Source organism: Phocoena phocoena, chromosome 9 (assembly GCF_963924675.1).
Source record: "Phocoena phocoena chromosome 9, mPhoPho1.1, whole genome shotgun sequence".
NCBI lineage: Eukaryota > Metazoa > Chordata > Mammalia > Artiodactyla > Phocoenidae > Phocoena > Phocoena phocoena.
Genome location: NC_089227.1, coordinates 41,915,102 through 41,932,878, shown reverse-complemented (window position 1 = coordinate 41,932,878; position 17,777 = coordinate 41,915,102). Strand labels below are relative to the sequence as shown.

Genomic DNA, 17,777 nt, shown 5'->3' with positions numbered 1-17,777 from the left:
TATAAATACAGAGAGGAATCCAAACCCTGGAAATAGATCTAGTAACTGTTACGGATCTGTTCTGTACAACTCAAGTATCCAATCCTAATTTTCCTACCTTTAAGTAAATGACTGTGTCTCTGTGTCTCTGAAGGTCTGGTAAGGAATCATTTTCCATAAGAACAGAGGAACTGAAAGAATTGGGTAGATGTCCTTGGTTTAGTTGGACCACAGGCTGAGTCCAGAGAAATTGAATTATCTCATAGGAGATCCTCAAGATGAGATTGTTTAATATTCTGTGGGGTTTTTTTTTTAAGCTTAGTTTTGGTGACCACAGTATTTATGTGTACAAATAATATTTGTCTCTGCTTAGTTGAACGTCAACTGGAATATTTGTAATTTGTCTCCTACCTCCCTTTATTTTTTTTAGCTTTTGCTTCTAATGCCTCTTCCTTTGTGATTTCTTCACACCAGCTGAATTTAGTCTACTTTAAGGCTCTTAATCTTTAGGGTACATTGAAATCACCAGAAAGGCTTATTAAACCACAGAATTTCTGCTTTGGACGCTCTGGGGTGGTGCCCAAGAATTTATATTTGTAATAAATTCTCAGCTGTTGCTCATTCTGATGATTCGGGAACCATACTCTGATAACCACTGCTTTGTCCCAGAAGCCCTTTAGCTGAAGCTTTAAGATAGTGGTTCTCAGCTTGGCTAGAGATGCAAGTTACCCATAGGAAGAATTACAAACAACAACAATCATAAAATTATTCTTGGAGATTCTGAATCAGTAGGTTCTAAATCTGTGGAGTAGAGTTTGGCAGAGGCAGAGTTAAGGCTAGCTTAATCCTCATCTGAAAGTCTCCCTTTCTTTCACATTCTCAAGTTCATTGTTTATCCTCATTGCATCTAACTCAGCAACTTTTTCAATATCATCACACTGAATAAGAATCAGTAAAGTGTGAACACTCCCAGATCTTGGCATATTTGTCTCTTCCTCTATTTCTGTCTTTCTGGCATTCTTTGCCTTCATTTTTCTCTACCCCTGATCTATCAAAGGCACCATGATGTGAAGACTTTAACATTTAAATTTAAAGGGAGATGTGGTGGGGGGAAGGGGGGGAGTGTATGTGCTCAATTTTTCTGTAAATCTAAAACTTCTAAAAGATAAAGTCTATTAATTAAAATTTAAAGACAGGTAAGTGAAATTTTCATGTATATTTAAAAAATTTTGTTCGTTATAAAAATATACTTACAAAAAATCAAAAATATAAAAAAAGTTTGAATTACTATGATCTTATAGCATCTTAGTATATTTACTTTTATTCATATAATTTTAATAATTTTGTTCAAAAAGTTTAAAAAATATAACTACTGTGCATTATTTGAAAACTAAAAATATCAGAGTAATTGGGGAACCATTTTCCATCGTAACATTTCTTGATCTCCATTTCTTTTTTTCCCATTTTTTCGGCTTACTTAAGACCTTTCTCAGTGCAGTGTCTACACTGTTCTCTGTGATGTTATTCTGTACACCTTAGCTGCTTCAGTGTTTCCTCTTGCCTTCTTTCTATGTTTCTCACTTCTGATTAGGCCTCCTTGGATCCCACTCTCTTTGCCTTGGCTGTCCACATTTTTTATTGCTAGGGTATAACTGCTTTCTGTAGCTCTAATGTATCTTAATTCCTCCAACCTTCTGGGTTCTTCTCTTGCCTGATTAAATGGCCTAAACCCAAACTCCAGTCATTGAAGAAATTCTACCAGAATCCTCCCTAACTTTCAGAGCAGGCCATGCATTCTCCTGCTTCTTCATTTTCTGTTGAGCCCAGCTGTTCTTTATTCTCCAAATACAATTATTCCAAGGCTGTCTTGAACATTTACTGAACCATTCAGGGTAAAAGAGTCTAAAATTTAAAATTAAATGCTTTATACCACTGTTCTTAGGAGTTACTTGGCCATCCCTAACACTAAGAGTGTTCCCGTTATGCCCTAGACCTGGCTTTATAAAAAGCAGTGATCAATGATTTTAGTTAATGTCTTTAGAACTAAATTGATGCTGTATTGTACATCATGAAGAGATTAGATTCTAAAGAGGAAATTAGAAAATAAACTGGGTCTTGTGAAGGAAACAACTTAGAAGTTACATTTTAAGAATGCTTTTCTATTAGTAAAAATTGGAAAAGAGATGTTTAATATTCAAAATATTTATATTTGGATAATGAAAGTAGACAAGCTGCCACTGAATCTTTCTTATTAAGGTGGTATTCTGATAAAATTTGGATTGAAAAGAAAATGTTTATTCAGTATATTTTTTGCCTTATAATTAAGTTGATTTGATGATTTGTTAGACATGTGGAATAGCTAACCTGCTTCACACATTTAATATTCAATGTATGACATTCTTTGATTTTCATATCTATATTAAAACACTAAACCTTTAAGTAACTTAGTGTGATTTATAAATATTTTTATGTTACATTATCAGTGTTTGAATTTTTAAATTTTCTTTTTCTCTTTAAAGTAAATGCGTTATAGACAAGTAAATTGTATTTAAAGAAAACAGAAGCCTGAACATGGTAACCATTAATTACATAGTGAAGTGTGGTATTTCTGGAGTATGCAGTTTTAGAGTAGTAAACATCATAATTTCTAGCATATATAGCAATGAAATATTTCTCGTTTCACTCATTTATTTTTCAGTAAAATTTATTTTTGTAATCTCAAACTCATTTTCTATTGCAATGTGGTAATATTGTTAACTTGTTAACTTACACAAAAGGGATTATCTATTGTTAAGAAAGACTGGGACTCCACCCATAGTTCTGCTACTGGCTAGATGAATGACCTTGAATTAAGTTACCATGATAGTCATTTTCTCATCTATAAAATGAAGGCATCAACCTCAATTTTTCCCCAGATTTTGTAACTTTTGTAACTCAAAGCAATTTCAAAACAAGTATTAATACTATACAGTTCTGAAAAGGATCTCACTATTCTTTGACACTTGAATCATCTGCTCAGTACCACTACTAAAGCCACAGGGGAAAAGCTACTGCCAGGGATAGAAGTGTATAAGTAACCCATTCCCTCTTGAGGCAGCTCTGACCACTGGCAATTTCTTTCTCCAAGTGAGCTAACATATCTCTTCTTAATAATTTCAATCCTTGGAATCATATAAAACAAGCATAATCCAGCTTCTAGTATTAGAAACCAACTATATTGTTTTCTGGTTTTTCTTTCTTTTTTATTTTGAAACATCCTGTTTCATCTGTTCCTCCTATAACAAGGTTTTGATCTGTGTTGGTTTTTTATAGTTTCAGACATATAAAATAGACATATTAATGGAATTAGAATTTGTAGATAAGATTGGATATAAATTTTGGAGTTGATGATGGATTTTGATATCTAGGTAATAATGTATAAGAATCTCATCTTTTTAACATTTTAATTGAACCCCATAGACATGTTAAAAGTCTGTATGAACTGGAAATTAAAATAATGCTAGTGTTAGATGCTTACTATATCCCAGGCTCTATTCTCTGCTTTCTAAGTGTATTATCTCATTCAGTTTTTAACAACAGTCCTCTGAGGTATGGCCATCTCCATTTTGGAGATTAGGTAACTGAGGTACAGAGGCACTAAGCATCATGAAATAGAAATTATTCCAATTATATATTGAAATTCTGTATATAAATTGTTATATATTAGAATACAGTTTTTTCCTTCCATTAAATACTACTAGTGTTTGATAAATTTACTGTTGTTCATATTAGTTGCTGAGATTTATAGAGTGCTTATTAAGGGCCAATGTGCTAATGCTTTGTATAGTTGATCTCATGTAATCCTCAAGGAAACTCCATTACACAGATATTGATTTTATCCCTATCTTATGGGTGAGGAAATTGAGAAGTATTACTTGTTTAAGACCATACAACTAGGAAGTGGTAGAGTTAGAGTTTTGAGTCTAAGCAGTCTTGACTGTGTTGCTTATGTTCTAATCATTAGGTGTACCGCTCACCAAACTATGCTCCTTTAGCACATTTGACTTCATTGGGCAAAAGTAGGTGCTTCTTCTTGGTAGGCATCCAACTATACAGGATAACAGACCATTGGTGCTTGCATCAGGGAAGCCCTTTGAAAATAGTTAATTCCCTTTTTTTCTACATTAATTTGTAAGTAAGCTTATTAGAAGCATATGGAATAAATACAAAGCCAAGACTTGAACTCTGATATAAAAGACCACACAGTAGTCTTTTGTCCTAAGAAGGTAGCAGCCAAGACAAGTCATGTTGCTTACTCTGAATATTAAGTGAAATTTTAGGATGGAAGAATACTAGTTAGAGCTTTTCAGTTTTTTTCAAAGTTAAATTTAGATTTAATTAGAATTTAAAGCAGATTTCTGTGACATCTAATGTATCTATTGGGTTGGCCAAAAAGTTCATTCAGTTAGTGAATCGTTCAATAAAATTCTTGGTGAAAATGAAAAATGTGTTTTATTTTTACTTAAAACCAAACGAATTTTTTGGCCAACCCAATATATATTTAAATTCCTATCAGTGTTAACTACAAATGAATCTTTGGGTTGTCTGCTACTCTCTATCGTTTGTGCATATAATTAAAACTTAAATGTACTTCTGTGGTAAATGATGTGGTTGCTTCCTCTTTCATTTTGCTTATCTAGTAGTGCTTAACCTGCAGGCAAAGCACTTCTCAGAATATCAGATTTAGAATGTGCTTACATTTCATCACTTGGAGCCTGAAGCACTGAGAAAAGTTAGCACATGTGACTATTTAGCAAGGGAATTCAGCTCTTCCTATCTATTTCCTTGTTACTCGAGGGAATTCTGTTCTTTCTGTTTACTTCTCATATGTTGATAAGTACATTTCTCTGAAAACTATGTTTCACGTTATATTCTTTTTTTCTTGTACAATTTTGTTTTTCCTTTCTTTGGAGTTTATTCAATTTGGCATGGTAGCTCGTCGATGGCATAGTAGTGCTTTATTTATCTGTGATTGTGCCACTTTTCACTTTCTTTTTCTCAGTAGAACTTAGAAGCATTAAACACATCTCTCTAATACTTAAATATTGAAATGAACTTTTTCTATGATGTGTGACTAGTTGGTAATTTAATCTTATCTGCACAGATGTAAATATCTGAAGGAAATGATAAAATTTTGTTTTCCACAATCAAAAAGAAAGTTACTTCTCATCACCAGGCATCTAAAATTTCTCCTCTGAAAATGCGTCGGTAGGGAAATAAATACAAGAAAAACTAAAGAAAGTTTTGAAAAATAAATGCAAGTGAATGACTTGAAAATTTGGCCAAAATTAGTGTTTTATAATCAATGACCAGGTCTTTACAGTGAGGTGTATTCTCTGTCACTTTTGTTGCACAAATCTACTAAAATAGCTAGCTAGGGATATACTTTTCATAATTGTAAGCAAACGTTTCCAATATAGTCTTTAAAAACAGGAAGGCAGTATAGGCCCAGGGAATAAGAATCATCTGAATATTTCTTCCCTGAGACTCTGTACTTGAGTAGAACCACTCCTGTAATGTACTGATTAGGTGTGCTTGTTTTCAGTATATTGCATGCTTTCTCAAGCATTGTTAACTTGCCATATTTGATGAAAAAATAGCAAACTGCTATTATTTAAAGCATCTATTAATCAAATTACATGTTTACTTATATAAATACAAACCCCTCATCATTTTTATATTTTCTTTTTTCTTTTACTAAGATAGATTTATTGTGACAACTAAAAGTAATAATAATACAAGAGGCAACTCAGTGTTTCAGATGATGAAATAGTTCCATTTCAACTAGTAAGAACCTTTACAAGATCATGGCATTTAGGTTTAGGGCATCTGTCTCTTTGGACCAGATCATATGTTATTTGAATCTACTATGGTATTGTTAGTGTGTTTCATAAGACATAGTGCAGAGCTGCTGTGATCTTTAAATGTTAATGTTCTTTTCTTATCACTTTACTGTGTAGATACCCTTCATGAGACCCAACTCTGCCACAGCTCATCCTCGGAGGCAATCCTGGAAACCTCTTTTATAAGTGTGATTTTAAAAATGTGGATAACACTCTCAATAGAGTATATAAAGTAAAGGAGAACAGCTATCTTGTCTTTCCCATAAGCTTATCACTGCAAAAAGTTGCCTTTGCTTGTCAGGTTTGGATAGAATGTAATTGATTGGTTTGTTACTTGGACTGACAAGGCAGTTAATTTGCCTGTGTGGATTTTTTTTCTTTTTTTTTTTTTTGCACTAATCAGAAACATTTGATATGTGCATTGTTGAAAAATACTAGATAATGTCTTGTCAGAATTGTCCTATTAAGTAATGTCTTCCCCTCTTGCTTCTTTGGCAAATGATATACAGTATTTGGACTTACTTAAGAGTTACTGAAGCCTGTGGGACTTACATGCAATGTGCTACTTGTTGTTGAACAATAGTAACAAACAAGAAACATAATGCATTCCATTAGTCTGCTATTCTGTTTCATCCAACTTAATACATATATTCATATATGAAATACTGCATTGGGAAACAACTGTAGACTATATTAAATGTTACTTCTATTTATAATATTCAGCAAAAGTGAAAGACTTGCGAAAGCGTATGCCATTCTAGTTTTGATTCATTAGTTCTAGTGTGAAAGCACTAATATTAGTAGCATGCAGTTTTTGCAACTTCAGATTTTAAGCTTGTAAATAAGAATATATCTGTGTTGATCTCTAGATATTTTTTAGTAATAACCAAATATATTCACTCTTTATTGATTCAATACAAACTTTCTCTGTTCAGTATAATTTTATTTTTCTCAACCTTAAGTATGAGGTTACAAAATAAGGAGAGAGATACAAAGCTTTTGACTATACAACCTGCCAACTGAAAGATCTTCATCAACATTTGTATCTTTCCAAAGGTTTACAGAATTAAAATTTGGTCTTCAAGCTTTAATGAACAAGTCTTAAATCAACGACAGAAATATGTTGAATATTTCATCACTTCATCTTGAACTGATTTAGAAGAGACTGTTTGCTGAAATTGAAATACATATATACATGTAAATTGTCAACATGTCTCTTGGAATTTCCTGATTTATAAATGTGGTTTGGGACATCTTTTCAGGTATAGTGGCATTGAAAATAGTTCAAACATTAGGAATAGAGTAGGAAATGTTATAGATAATTAAAAGCAAGTGTAAATATAAAGTTGCTGTATGCTAGTAATCTTTAGTTATACTAAGGAACCATATTATTGGATATTTAATAAAAGCAGTATGTATATAAAATATGTATAAACTGAGATTATTAACTTATTGAAAGACCTAACATTGGAGGAAAAATATTAATAACCTGTAGCAAAACCAGTAGGCTTTTTTTTTTTTTTAGAAAAAGAACTCATTATTTATCACTGCATAAGCTTAAGAAAAAGTTGGTAGTTATTACTATTACTGAACTCCAGCTGATTTTAAGAAAAATGTCAGATTGCCATTTCCTTAAAAAAGAATATGCTAGTGCATTTGGACCTGACTCTCCTTTGATATATGGTAAGATATTACTAGTGGTCATTTTATTTTAGATTTTTTTGAAAAATCATTAAACCTTGTGGTTTTGGTGACACTATTAATCAAAGTCCTTTCCACCTGGTTCTATTTAGAATACCATATTATCATCATTCTCCATCTTACTCTTCGGTGGTGGATATGTGGTTCCATATTTGGTGCTAGCCCTAAGAATCTTTGTCACACATCATGAATATAAACCACATAATACTCATAAGATCATTGGTCCTGCAAATGTGTATTTGGAGTAGAACTTTTGAAGAGAGTAGAATGAAACATTTTCTCCTAATAATCTTCTAGACACTCTCATATTTCCATGGTACAAAATTAACCCTTTTCTGTAATTCGTCCAGTTGTTATTCAAAGGAGATATTAATGTGTATATCAAGAGAATATACACTAAATAGTTCATATTTTACATACATGTATAAGAGAAAGCAGTCCGACAGGTAAATGATGATTATTTGTCGCATGATAGGGAAAGAAAAAAAACACTGAAATATCAAGAAGTAAAATAAATAACTCTGAACTACAAGAAGAATGACATGGCAGTATATAGTAGTGGTTCTCAAACTTTATAGTACATCAGAATCAAGGATTTGTTTAAAAGCAGGTCGCTCACCTACTCCCCTCCTCATTTTCCTCCTCATTTTACTCCCTCTTACTTCTCCCTGCAGTTTCTGATTAAGTGGGTCTCCTTTGAGAACCATTTGTGTATAATATTTTTAAAAGAATCATGGTATTGTGGTTGACATTGATTGATTGAATGTGGCTTTAATCTTGTTAAAAGGGCCCTTAAATTTTCAAAACTACTTGTTTCTAGGTAAAAGAGATTATAGTAGTTTATAGCACATAGAGTATAACTTCTTTATTATACATAAGTTTAGTTAAACAGGTGTTTATTTTATACCTATTTTGGACACAGCACCATTTTAGGTACAGAAATTAATCAAGGAACATAGCCTTTGTCCATAATTCACTAATTCCTTTGTTAGGAAAAGATTTGAAATTAGGATTATGTTTAACATGAAAACAAATTTAGCCTTAACCTTTATCCATTTTGTTTGTAAATGAAATTTATTTACCATTTATATATCATTGTTATTCGTGTTTCTTGAGTGTTTATCTGATTTTACAATTATAATGTTAAAAATAGATCACTGACCAATAAATAATAAGAATATTCACACTCATTATCCTATTTCCCTGTTTTTACATCCTATTACTTACTAGATCACTCTTTTTAAACTCTTAATGTTTTTTATTTGACAAAACTTACCACTGTTTTACTTGATTCTCAGTATGGGAATATTTTATTAATATTTCACCAAAATCTATTCAAGGAATTCAGAAGGACTCTCTAGCAGAATGGAATACTAACATTACTAATTTTTCTTTAAATTTTCTGAAATCATTTTGACAATTAAAACTTGTTTAAGAGACTCAGCTTTAGAGTTGCATGGCATATGAAGGCAGAAATTTTTTTCCTACCCAGTCAACACTTTATCAATTTACATAATACTAAGGATTGCGATTAAAAATATTTCTGAGATAGACATGCTTTGCAAATACTTTTTTTTTTTTTAAATAAACATATAGACCTCTTTCTCCCAGTACACAGTCTTAAGACTTTCTGCAGGCCTGCTGTAAGATTCACTGCTGTTCAGGTACATAAGATATAATGAAACTGGATGTTCATGCTGGGCTTTGTGAATAAAATGAGACTGACCCCAAGCCATTATCTCATTTATCTGATTTACATTGTAAAATCAAGATCTACACTATTGATTAGAGAATAATTAGTTAATTATGAGCAGGGAAATACAAAGTTATGTGGGGCTTGAGCACAGCAGGTTGTACTGCTGAAAAATTTCCAAGGGCATGAGCAGATGGAAATCAGTTTATTAAAGAACAAAGCAAATGTGTTTCAGGTATGAAAATGTCTAATCATTCTCTCATGCTGTGAAGAGGTACTTGACCTTATTGTGTATTTTTATATGAATTCTTTTATTTCATGTTTCAGTTTTGCCTTTCACTTTTAATCTTGTAACTTGACTACTGCAGATGTAGCTAACTGAATTGATCCCATTATTTAAGTGATCATTAAACATGAATTTGGATTTCAATAATTATCCAAATATTTTTTCCAGTTAATATACTTTACAGAAAATTTTTGTCTTTCCTACCACTCATTCATTCATTATTGCATGTGATGAGAATCTATAGTGACATTAATGAAAATATGTTCAAGACCTCCACATTTAGCCATTATTTGTGAAATATCATATAAAAGACATTTTCTAAGTATTTAGAAAATGCTCATATAGGTGATTTGCACTAAAAGTGTAAAAAGGAATAAAGTTTGCCTTTATTGATATTAAATGTTATTCTAATATTTGTAGAATGCAGAATTTTTGTGCAAGCTTGTATTATTTTAAAAGTGATTTAACTCATGGGCCACAAACCTGCATTTTCTCCATCTGTTAAAAGGAATAATTGAAATAATTGGCTACTGTTCAATGAAAGAGTCTGTCACTACTGGTTACTACATTTGTGTAGGTGTTTCAGTTGCTAGTAAGATGTTATGTAAGTAATATTAAGACCAATTCTTTTGGTCATTCGTCTATAGAATTTTTGCATAGAAATGGTGAAAAAGTAAGAAAATCTAACCCATCAATTCTCTTGATATTTAGTTGTGAGTTTTTTGTTTTTTTTATTAAATGGATGTAACAGTATATATTTTCAAGGTTGCTTCTTTATTTTACTCTATATAGACTTGGAAGGGACCTAAATCAAATGTTCATTGACATAAAAAATAGCTATGATTATGGATCAACCTGGTCATAAAACATGTACATTACATTACATGTACATGTACAATCCATGTTATGGATTTCTCTTCTTCCTGAAATTTAGCTGATCATCAGGCTATAAATTATATATATAGAAGGTACACCTTTTTTTTGGTTAGTTTTGAAAAGTAGTTATTTAGTGTACTCTTCTAGTGAAATTATCAATTGGAAATTAAGGGAATTTAAGAAACCCTTTGGAACACTGGCCTGTCTCGTAGGTGTAGACAGAAATAAATAAGTTGTTTCCTTTTACTTGTGTGTATATTCTCAGTAATCAGATAAACACATGACTGATTGCTCCCATGGATCATAGGACATATGAACATAAATCATTTTCTTCCTCTTTTATGTCTAGGGTGCTATACTTAACCATATATAAGTAAGTATTTTAAATACATATAGAACTATGTTTATTTGGTCACTGCATTTTGTTAAATGAATGTGTAAGAGACCATATACGTATAGCTGCTTTATTCTTGACATCTGTATCCATTATGAATCTGATGCCTAGGAAGTTGTATTTAGTAAAAATCTAATTAAACAATGAGGTTTCCTTTTCTTATAAATGGGATTTATCTTATCTCACTTACAATTGTAATTTTAGAATGTCCCATAATATGTTAATGTGTACAGTTCTATTAGATGTTTAGAGGATATTCTTTAAGCATAGAGTTTGCATTTTATTAAAAAACATAGTGTATCTTTATAGGTTAGTTTTATATTTTTTAATTTAAGACATTGTCTTCTTATTTAATATATGTGCTATTGGTATAATAGTCTGTTTTTATTACATAGACATTTGTGTTAGTTAATAAAGTATATTGTGTTATATCACAGCTTTTGTGGGTCAATGACTGCTTTTGCACAAGATTTATTGTTTTGATACATTAAATATGTACTATATTATGTGTTGTAATTACGTATTTCAAAGTATGTGTAAGAAGTAGATGTAGAGGTCATAAATAATAATTTGATCAATAACTACTTAAACTCTATTTCAGCTTTAAGGTAGCAGAATGATTGCAGATCCTTACGAGCTTCTGATTTTTGAGTTTTTAAAATGGTCTATATTTGTAACTTAACCATAATTTGTTGGCTGACAAAATTTGCTAAAGTTTACAAAATGGTGTGTGTGTGCATGAAATAAATAATTTACTATTTTTACCATCTAAATTGTTCTTTGATTTCTAGGGTTCTTAATGGCATTCCTTACATTTGTCTATGGTGAATTAATTCTTGCAAATTCTGCTGGAGTTCCCTTGTATCACTCAGGATATTTTTGTTACCAGCACATGAAGCTATAGATTTATTCAATTAAATATTTTAGTGTAGAAACAACTATATTTTTTCCATATGGAGATAATTTTAGTCATTTTTAGAAAAGGCTAATATTTATATGTTTGTTTATTAACAGAGTTATTGATTTCAAGATTGGGTTATTTCTTTTTCTTTTTTCCTCTCCTGGATTTTGGCAGTTCCTAAGTGTATTAACTACTCCTTTCTGCTACTTAGTCTTGGAATTACAGTTTTTATTTACCACTGAGTGAGCTATAACTTGAGAGAACTTCCATATCACCCCTGATTCTAACAAGCAGATTCTTCCTTTCCTCTGGAACCCATCACTAATACATGAGTTCCATGTGTAGACTAAGTCATTCTAAAAAGTATCACTAATGAAGGAATCAGTAAGGATTAGGTCACTTCCAAATGGCATATACTTCAACATTATCTTCTAACAAATCTAGCATATAAAGTCTTTCTTTTCCCTTTTGCATTTATTATTGAGCTGAAAGATAACTTGAGTTTACAATTAATTGAAATCAGCTACAAATTTGAACTATATCAATGTAGCAAACTTGTTCTTAATTTATTAGCTTGAAATATATATATGTACATATACATAATACACACACACACACACACACACACACACACACCAGCAAGAACCACCTTAGTACATGAAGGTAAAAGGTAATGAATTATGATTCACCTTTATGTTCATCATAGTGTTTGACTCTAGTTGTACACTAGAAACCATAATTTGCAAGTTATTATGGCACAGACTTATAAAGTAAATATGTAGTAATTAGGTTGTAATTTGATATGAACTAGGAAAGCATTAATACTATAACTCTTCACTTATCAAAAGCCCAGATTATTGGCAATCTGAACTTGCTTAAAAACCCTAAGTTAAGCAAAAAAGACTATAGTTAACCCAAATTGAGTCCATGTACTTAGTAGTCCTCATTTTCATGTTTTTATAAACTGTCAATTTGCATAGTCTTAAGTCCAGTGATCTGGTTTCTGAATCCACAGTGAATTATTGTCGGGGAAATGCTGCTTAGACAGATGACACTGACAATATCAGAAAGTAGTGACTGATATTTTTTAAGCAAGTGAGGAGGACCTATAAAAGTTGAATACAAGAATTCAAACAGAACAGCAGACTGATGATAATCATGTCCAAACACAAAAGGCTGTCACATTGTTAGACATGTAGCAGCATCTATTACTCATACTTGTGACCCTGGAATGATAAAGATAGAGTAAATTATATTTAATGGATTTTCTTGATGAAGCAAAGAATGTGATTCTCTTTAAATTTCCCATTAAAGATGACTGAAATACTGTTTTCCATGCTTGAAGGACTACGCCCTCAGCTAACTAGAAATCTCAACCTTCTCATAATTCATAAATGCTTATACGCTGAAGGGTCCTCTAACTATGTGTTTAATGTAATTGGAATTTTAACTATTGAAGGGTAAATAAGTTGAATTGAGAAGAACAAAATTTTGTGGGCTTGCCATTTAGTTTTATGTAATGTTTTATGTTAGCTATATATTATCTATTATTTTTTCTTAATACTAGAACAACAGGTATTTAAACACTTTAAGTGCTTTTAAATATATTTTTGGATGGTTTATTTATAATATTGGCACAGTAAATAAAGTACTGTTTGTTATTACTATTTGATTTGAATTTTTTGTATAGCTAGAATTATTATAGTAAACATTTTTATTCAAGTCCATCTCTTGAGTCTAAGTGAAGGTTTTTGGAAAAGTACATACGTTTATTTGGTTTATGAGAAGGAAGTTGTAGAGGAAGGAGTGCCTAAACTTAAGATATATAATTGTGTTTTAAACTTCTGTATACCTGAATAACTTAGCTAAGTTGCTAAACTTTCTGAAACTTTTGGTTTCTGAAATGGGTCTTTGGGAGATTGGGTTTTATAGAATGACATGAAATTTTTACTATAAATGTAGATTTATAATTCCCTTTATTGTGAAAATAAATTGCTTTTCTTTGCTTGTTTATCACAATAACTCCTTCTCCTTTTTTTCTAATAAAAGTTATTTAAGAGTAATTTTGTACTTTAAGTAATACATGTCCTATAAAATATCCTCCTTTCTTAGTTATGGATTCCTCAACTTTTTAGGTTTAAATCAGTAAGAGTATATATAAAGAGAATGTGACAGATTGGTTTGGAGAAAGTATTATTTTTTTAACTTACAAAAAAATAGCACAAAGAATAAGAGAAATATGACCCTTTCTATAAAATGTATACATCTTTGTTATTTGTTGTTAAATTTTGGTCTTGTTATTCCAACTGATGCAAAATTCTTTTTAAAAAACACTGAAATAATACAGATCTTTCTTCATTGTCAGCAGGATGAGATTGTCTGAAACGAAGAATAGGTATGATAGTTTTCTTAGATTTTGTACATCATAGGTGGCAAAGACACTATCAAAACATTTGTTAATAAGCTTTAAAATGTACTAAGAGGTACTTTGAAAAACCAATTGCACTGAAAGTGACAGGTAAATTATTGAGAAAATTTGTATTTTAGAAAATAAACTTCTTAGAATGGTTTTTATTTGCTGTAGATTATGTTAGCATGCTATACACATTAGAAATTTTATTTACAATCTACCTTAACTTGGAGAGAGTGATGAGGTATATCAATTGTATAGAATTAAGCTTAGTGTAGCCTAGTAGAATTCATTAGATTTAAAAGTTTTTTTAAATAATCACAATATATTAGATTGAATTCATAATCTTGAATTATATGTATCTTATATTAGTTTTAAAACCATCTAATGGGCAAGTGATTATTATTGAAGTTCAAAATTGAAAATGTTAATGTTTGTTAGTTTTGAACACATAGGGTTATACAAATAAATTTATTCCTATGCTGTTAACATTTCTACTATCAAAATGTTCTGAATGATATTTGTTTTGTTTATTTTATTGTTTTGGTATTTTGTTTTTCCTAAAGCATTTATTTCAGGTTTAGATTGTCTTTTTCATAAACATTAATTTAATAATCTTGTCAGCTAAGGATAGAATTAAGTGTTACAGTTGAAATATACAGTAGTTTGCTGTTTTTCTCTGAAAAAAAGTGTTTTTTAATATTATTTAAATATAGTATAAATCTGTTTACCCTGCAGGTGTGATGAATGTAGACTGTGCTACCACTTTGGTTGTTTGGATCCTCCTTTGAAAAAGTCTCCTAAACAAACAGGCTATGGATGGATATGTCAGGAGTGTGATTCTTCATCTTCTAAGGTAAGGGGAGAAACTTATAAGAAAAAGTGTTGTTTCCCTTTATTTTGATAGCTTTTCTGTATCTCACCAATGGCTTCCTAACTTTAAGGAGAATTGGAATATGAAGGACCAACAATTTACTCTATGCACTTTAAGAATATATTGCCTTGATGATTTTATTGCCCTTAAATTAAGGAGTAAAGAGCTCTACTGACTTATATATATTTTCTCTATGAAATATTTTAGCTGTTTCATGTATTCTGTATATTACTGTAGCATGTTAAATAGTTCTCTAGTAGCCAGTCAGCCTCTGCTAATTTACTACCCCTAGGGAATAACCAATAAAATCCAATTCAATTTTACAGATGACTCATCTTAAGATATAGTAGGTATATTGTGAATGTTCTATAAGGTTTGCTCTTTGAGAAAACTAGTTTTTATATCCTAAATATTTTTTCTGGTAATTATTTTAGATAAGTAGAATGGATGAAATATCTAATAAAGTTGTTTCGTAGTTTATCTCCAATAATAAACTATTGAAATCTTTTGAATATCAATCTTATAACCTTAAATTGTGACGATTGACATTTTAAGATTATTATATGCTTCTTTTAAGTGTGTGAGTAAATAGCTGGACACCTGATGCTTTGACTTATTTGACAGAAATATTAAATATATTTGAACTAAGACAATATGGTCACCTGTGGGTTAATCAAATTATTCTTCTTTTAATAGACAACAGAAGTTATTATAATGTGGACCTCAAGCCATCTCTCCTAAATGCCACTTAAGTGCATTTGTTTTTCCTAGAGTGAATTAAAATTGGTACTGAATTCCTGTCTGATCATGGAATCAAAAATATTCTTTTTATCAGTTAAAATGATTTATTCCAGCTTACCACAGAAGCCATCTGTAAAGTTTATTTATTAAAAACTGCAGAAAAGCATTTGGCTATAGGAAAAAAAAAGCTATTTAAAGGGTTTTTTAAATAACCAAATTTATTAAAAATTTTACACATCTGTATAATGATTATTAATATAGAATCTTATGCATTTTATTTAATAATCAAGCATTTTTGCTCAAGGTTTTAAACTATACAATATCAAGAATTATTTTACAGTTATTTTATTAAGACCCAGATTTAAGAGGGAGCATATTTAATATCAAAAACTTTTATTACATAATTAAAAAATGTTTTCCAGAAATTGTATTTAAATGAGAAAAAATGGTGTACTATAGATTTTAAATAGTTGTCTTATGGGACTCTTTATGGTATAATATAATTTTTCTAAGTGTGTTTTTTGTTTGGGGTTTTCTTCTACCCTCAGAAAGCAATTAGGAAAGCAATTTTTGAAAAAAAGATTTATTGCATTTATAAATAAGCCTTTTTGTGTACATTCTTTTGAAAAGGTTTTGTACTACTGTAAATATGTAGCATTATATTAACTGCAGAGTGCCTTTGTTAAGTTATATAGTAATTTTGTTAATGAACATTGAAAATGCAAGAGGACATTTCACATATGTTGGGAATATACAAAATGAGTATTTTGTAAGTGCAGTAGGTGCATGCCAGTAGCCATTGAGATGTTCTTGTATTTTGCTTTTCCCTGTCTACCAGAGAATAAGATCTTTGGACTCAGAATGGAAATCCATTAGGAAGGCACATTGTTAGAAAAGTTGCATTGTACTCTGTTTGACTTGTGATTGAATGAATCCCAGATATAAACAGCCAAGACTTTTAAAATATCCAAATATGGTATCTGACGAATGTCACAGCAGTTTATTGTAAGGATTACAGCAGTGAAATGGATTTGTATTTTTATCATATCAAGATGAATATTACATACTTCTTTTTTCTAATGAAAAATTAAGCTTAATATAATAGTTAAGCTGAAAGTTAAGGAAAATTAATTCATTCCCTTGAATACTTGTGTTACATCAACTCTGTTTTGCTCACTTTGAAAACTTTATTCCTGAAAAGTAAATTTCTGTTTACATTTTCTCTTGTAAGGTGTTTGCTAGTATTGGGTCCCAAGAAGAAAACATTGATAGATAATGTCATGCTTTATAATTCAGTAAATTGCTGCAGAAGCTTTTAAATTCAGAAAGCAGTATATTATTGATACCTGAGTCAAGAAAATTAGTATCATTTTGGGGCCTGAAAGAAATCCACAATAAAAGTTAATATATTTTGCTTGTCCTTCATTCTGCTGTATTTGCTTTGGTGGAATGGTATTTTTTAGGTAATACTAAGTATATTTGCCATGTTCATTTATTTTAATAGTATGAAAAGCTAAGGTAGAAGTAGTTATTTCCAGGAGAAAGGAATCAGTTGCCAATAAACTTAGTTGGGGAAAAGTGAATATAAAATTGTTATAGCCATAAAATATATATCCAACTTTCTTTCTTTATGGTAGTCAGGATTATTAAGTCCAAAAAGTCTTAACTTTTATTATAAAAATTTGACTCCCAAGTAATAAATTATTTATTTTGCTTAGAATTTTAGATTATATATGGTATGGGTGTGTAGTTGAAAATGTGCTTGAAAATGCATTGCACTTTAAATATTATTTAACTGTTGACATTGTCTCCAAATTTTGCATACCACGGGAAACTCTAAAATATTGCCACGTATACTCTGAGCAGCATAATGTATTGATATATGACTTTGTCTTTCAAGTAATGGTTTTTTTGCTGTGACCTTTATGAGAGCAAAAATCTTCTGTCGCTAATCCTGCCTATTGCTTTTAATTATAGAAAGTATAGAAATTTCACAAAAGTCTAACAAGATTCATCATATCTCAATCCATATTAAGCTTT

The 17,777-nt window shown here is 30.6% G+C and overlaps 1 protein-coding gene across 1 annotated transcript in view; it reads left to right on the top strand.

Moving 5' to 3' along the window:
- The window catches only part of PHF14 (PHD finger protein 14), a 208,501-nt gene that overhangs the window by 113,450 nt on the left and 77,274 nt on the right, over positions 1–17,777 (top strand). The window contains exon 17 of the mRNA XM_065883552.1: positions 14,861–14,978. Coding sequence (XP_065739624.1) covers positions 14,861–14,978 — 118 coding nt within the window. The remainder of the gene's footprint in view (positions 1–14,860; positions 14,979–17,777) is intronic.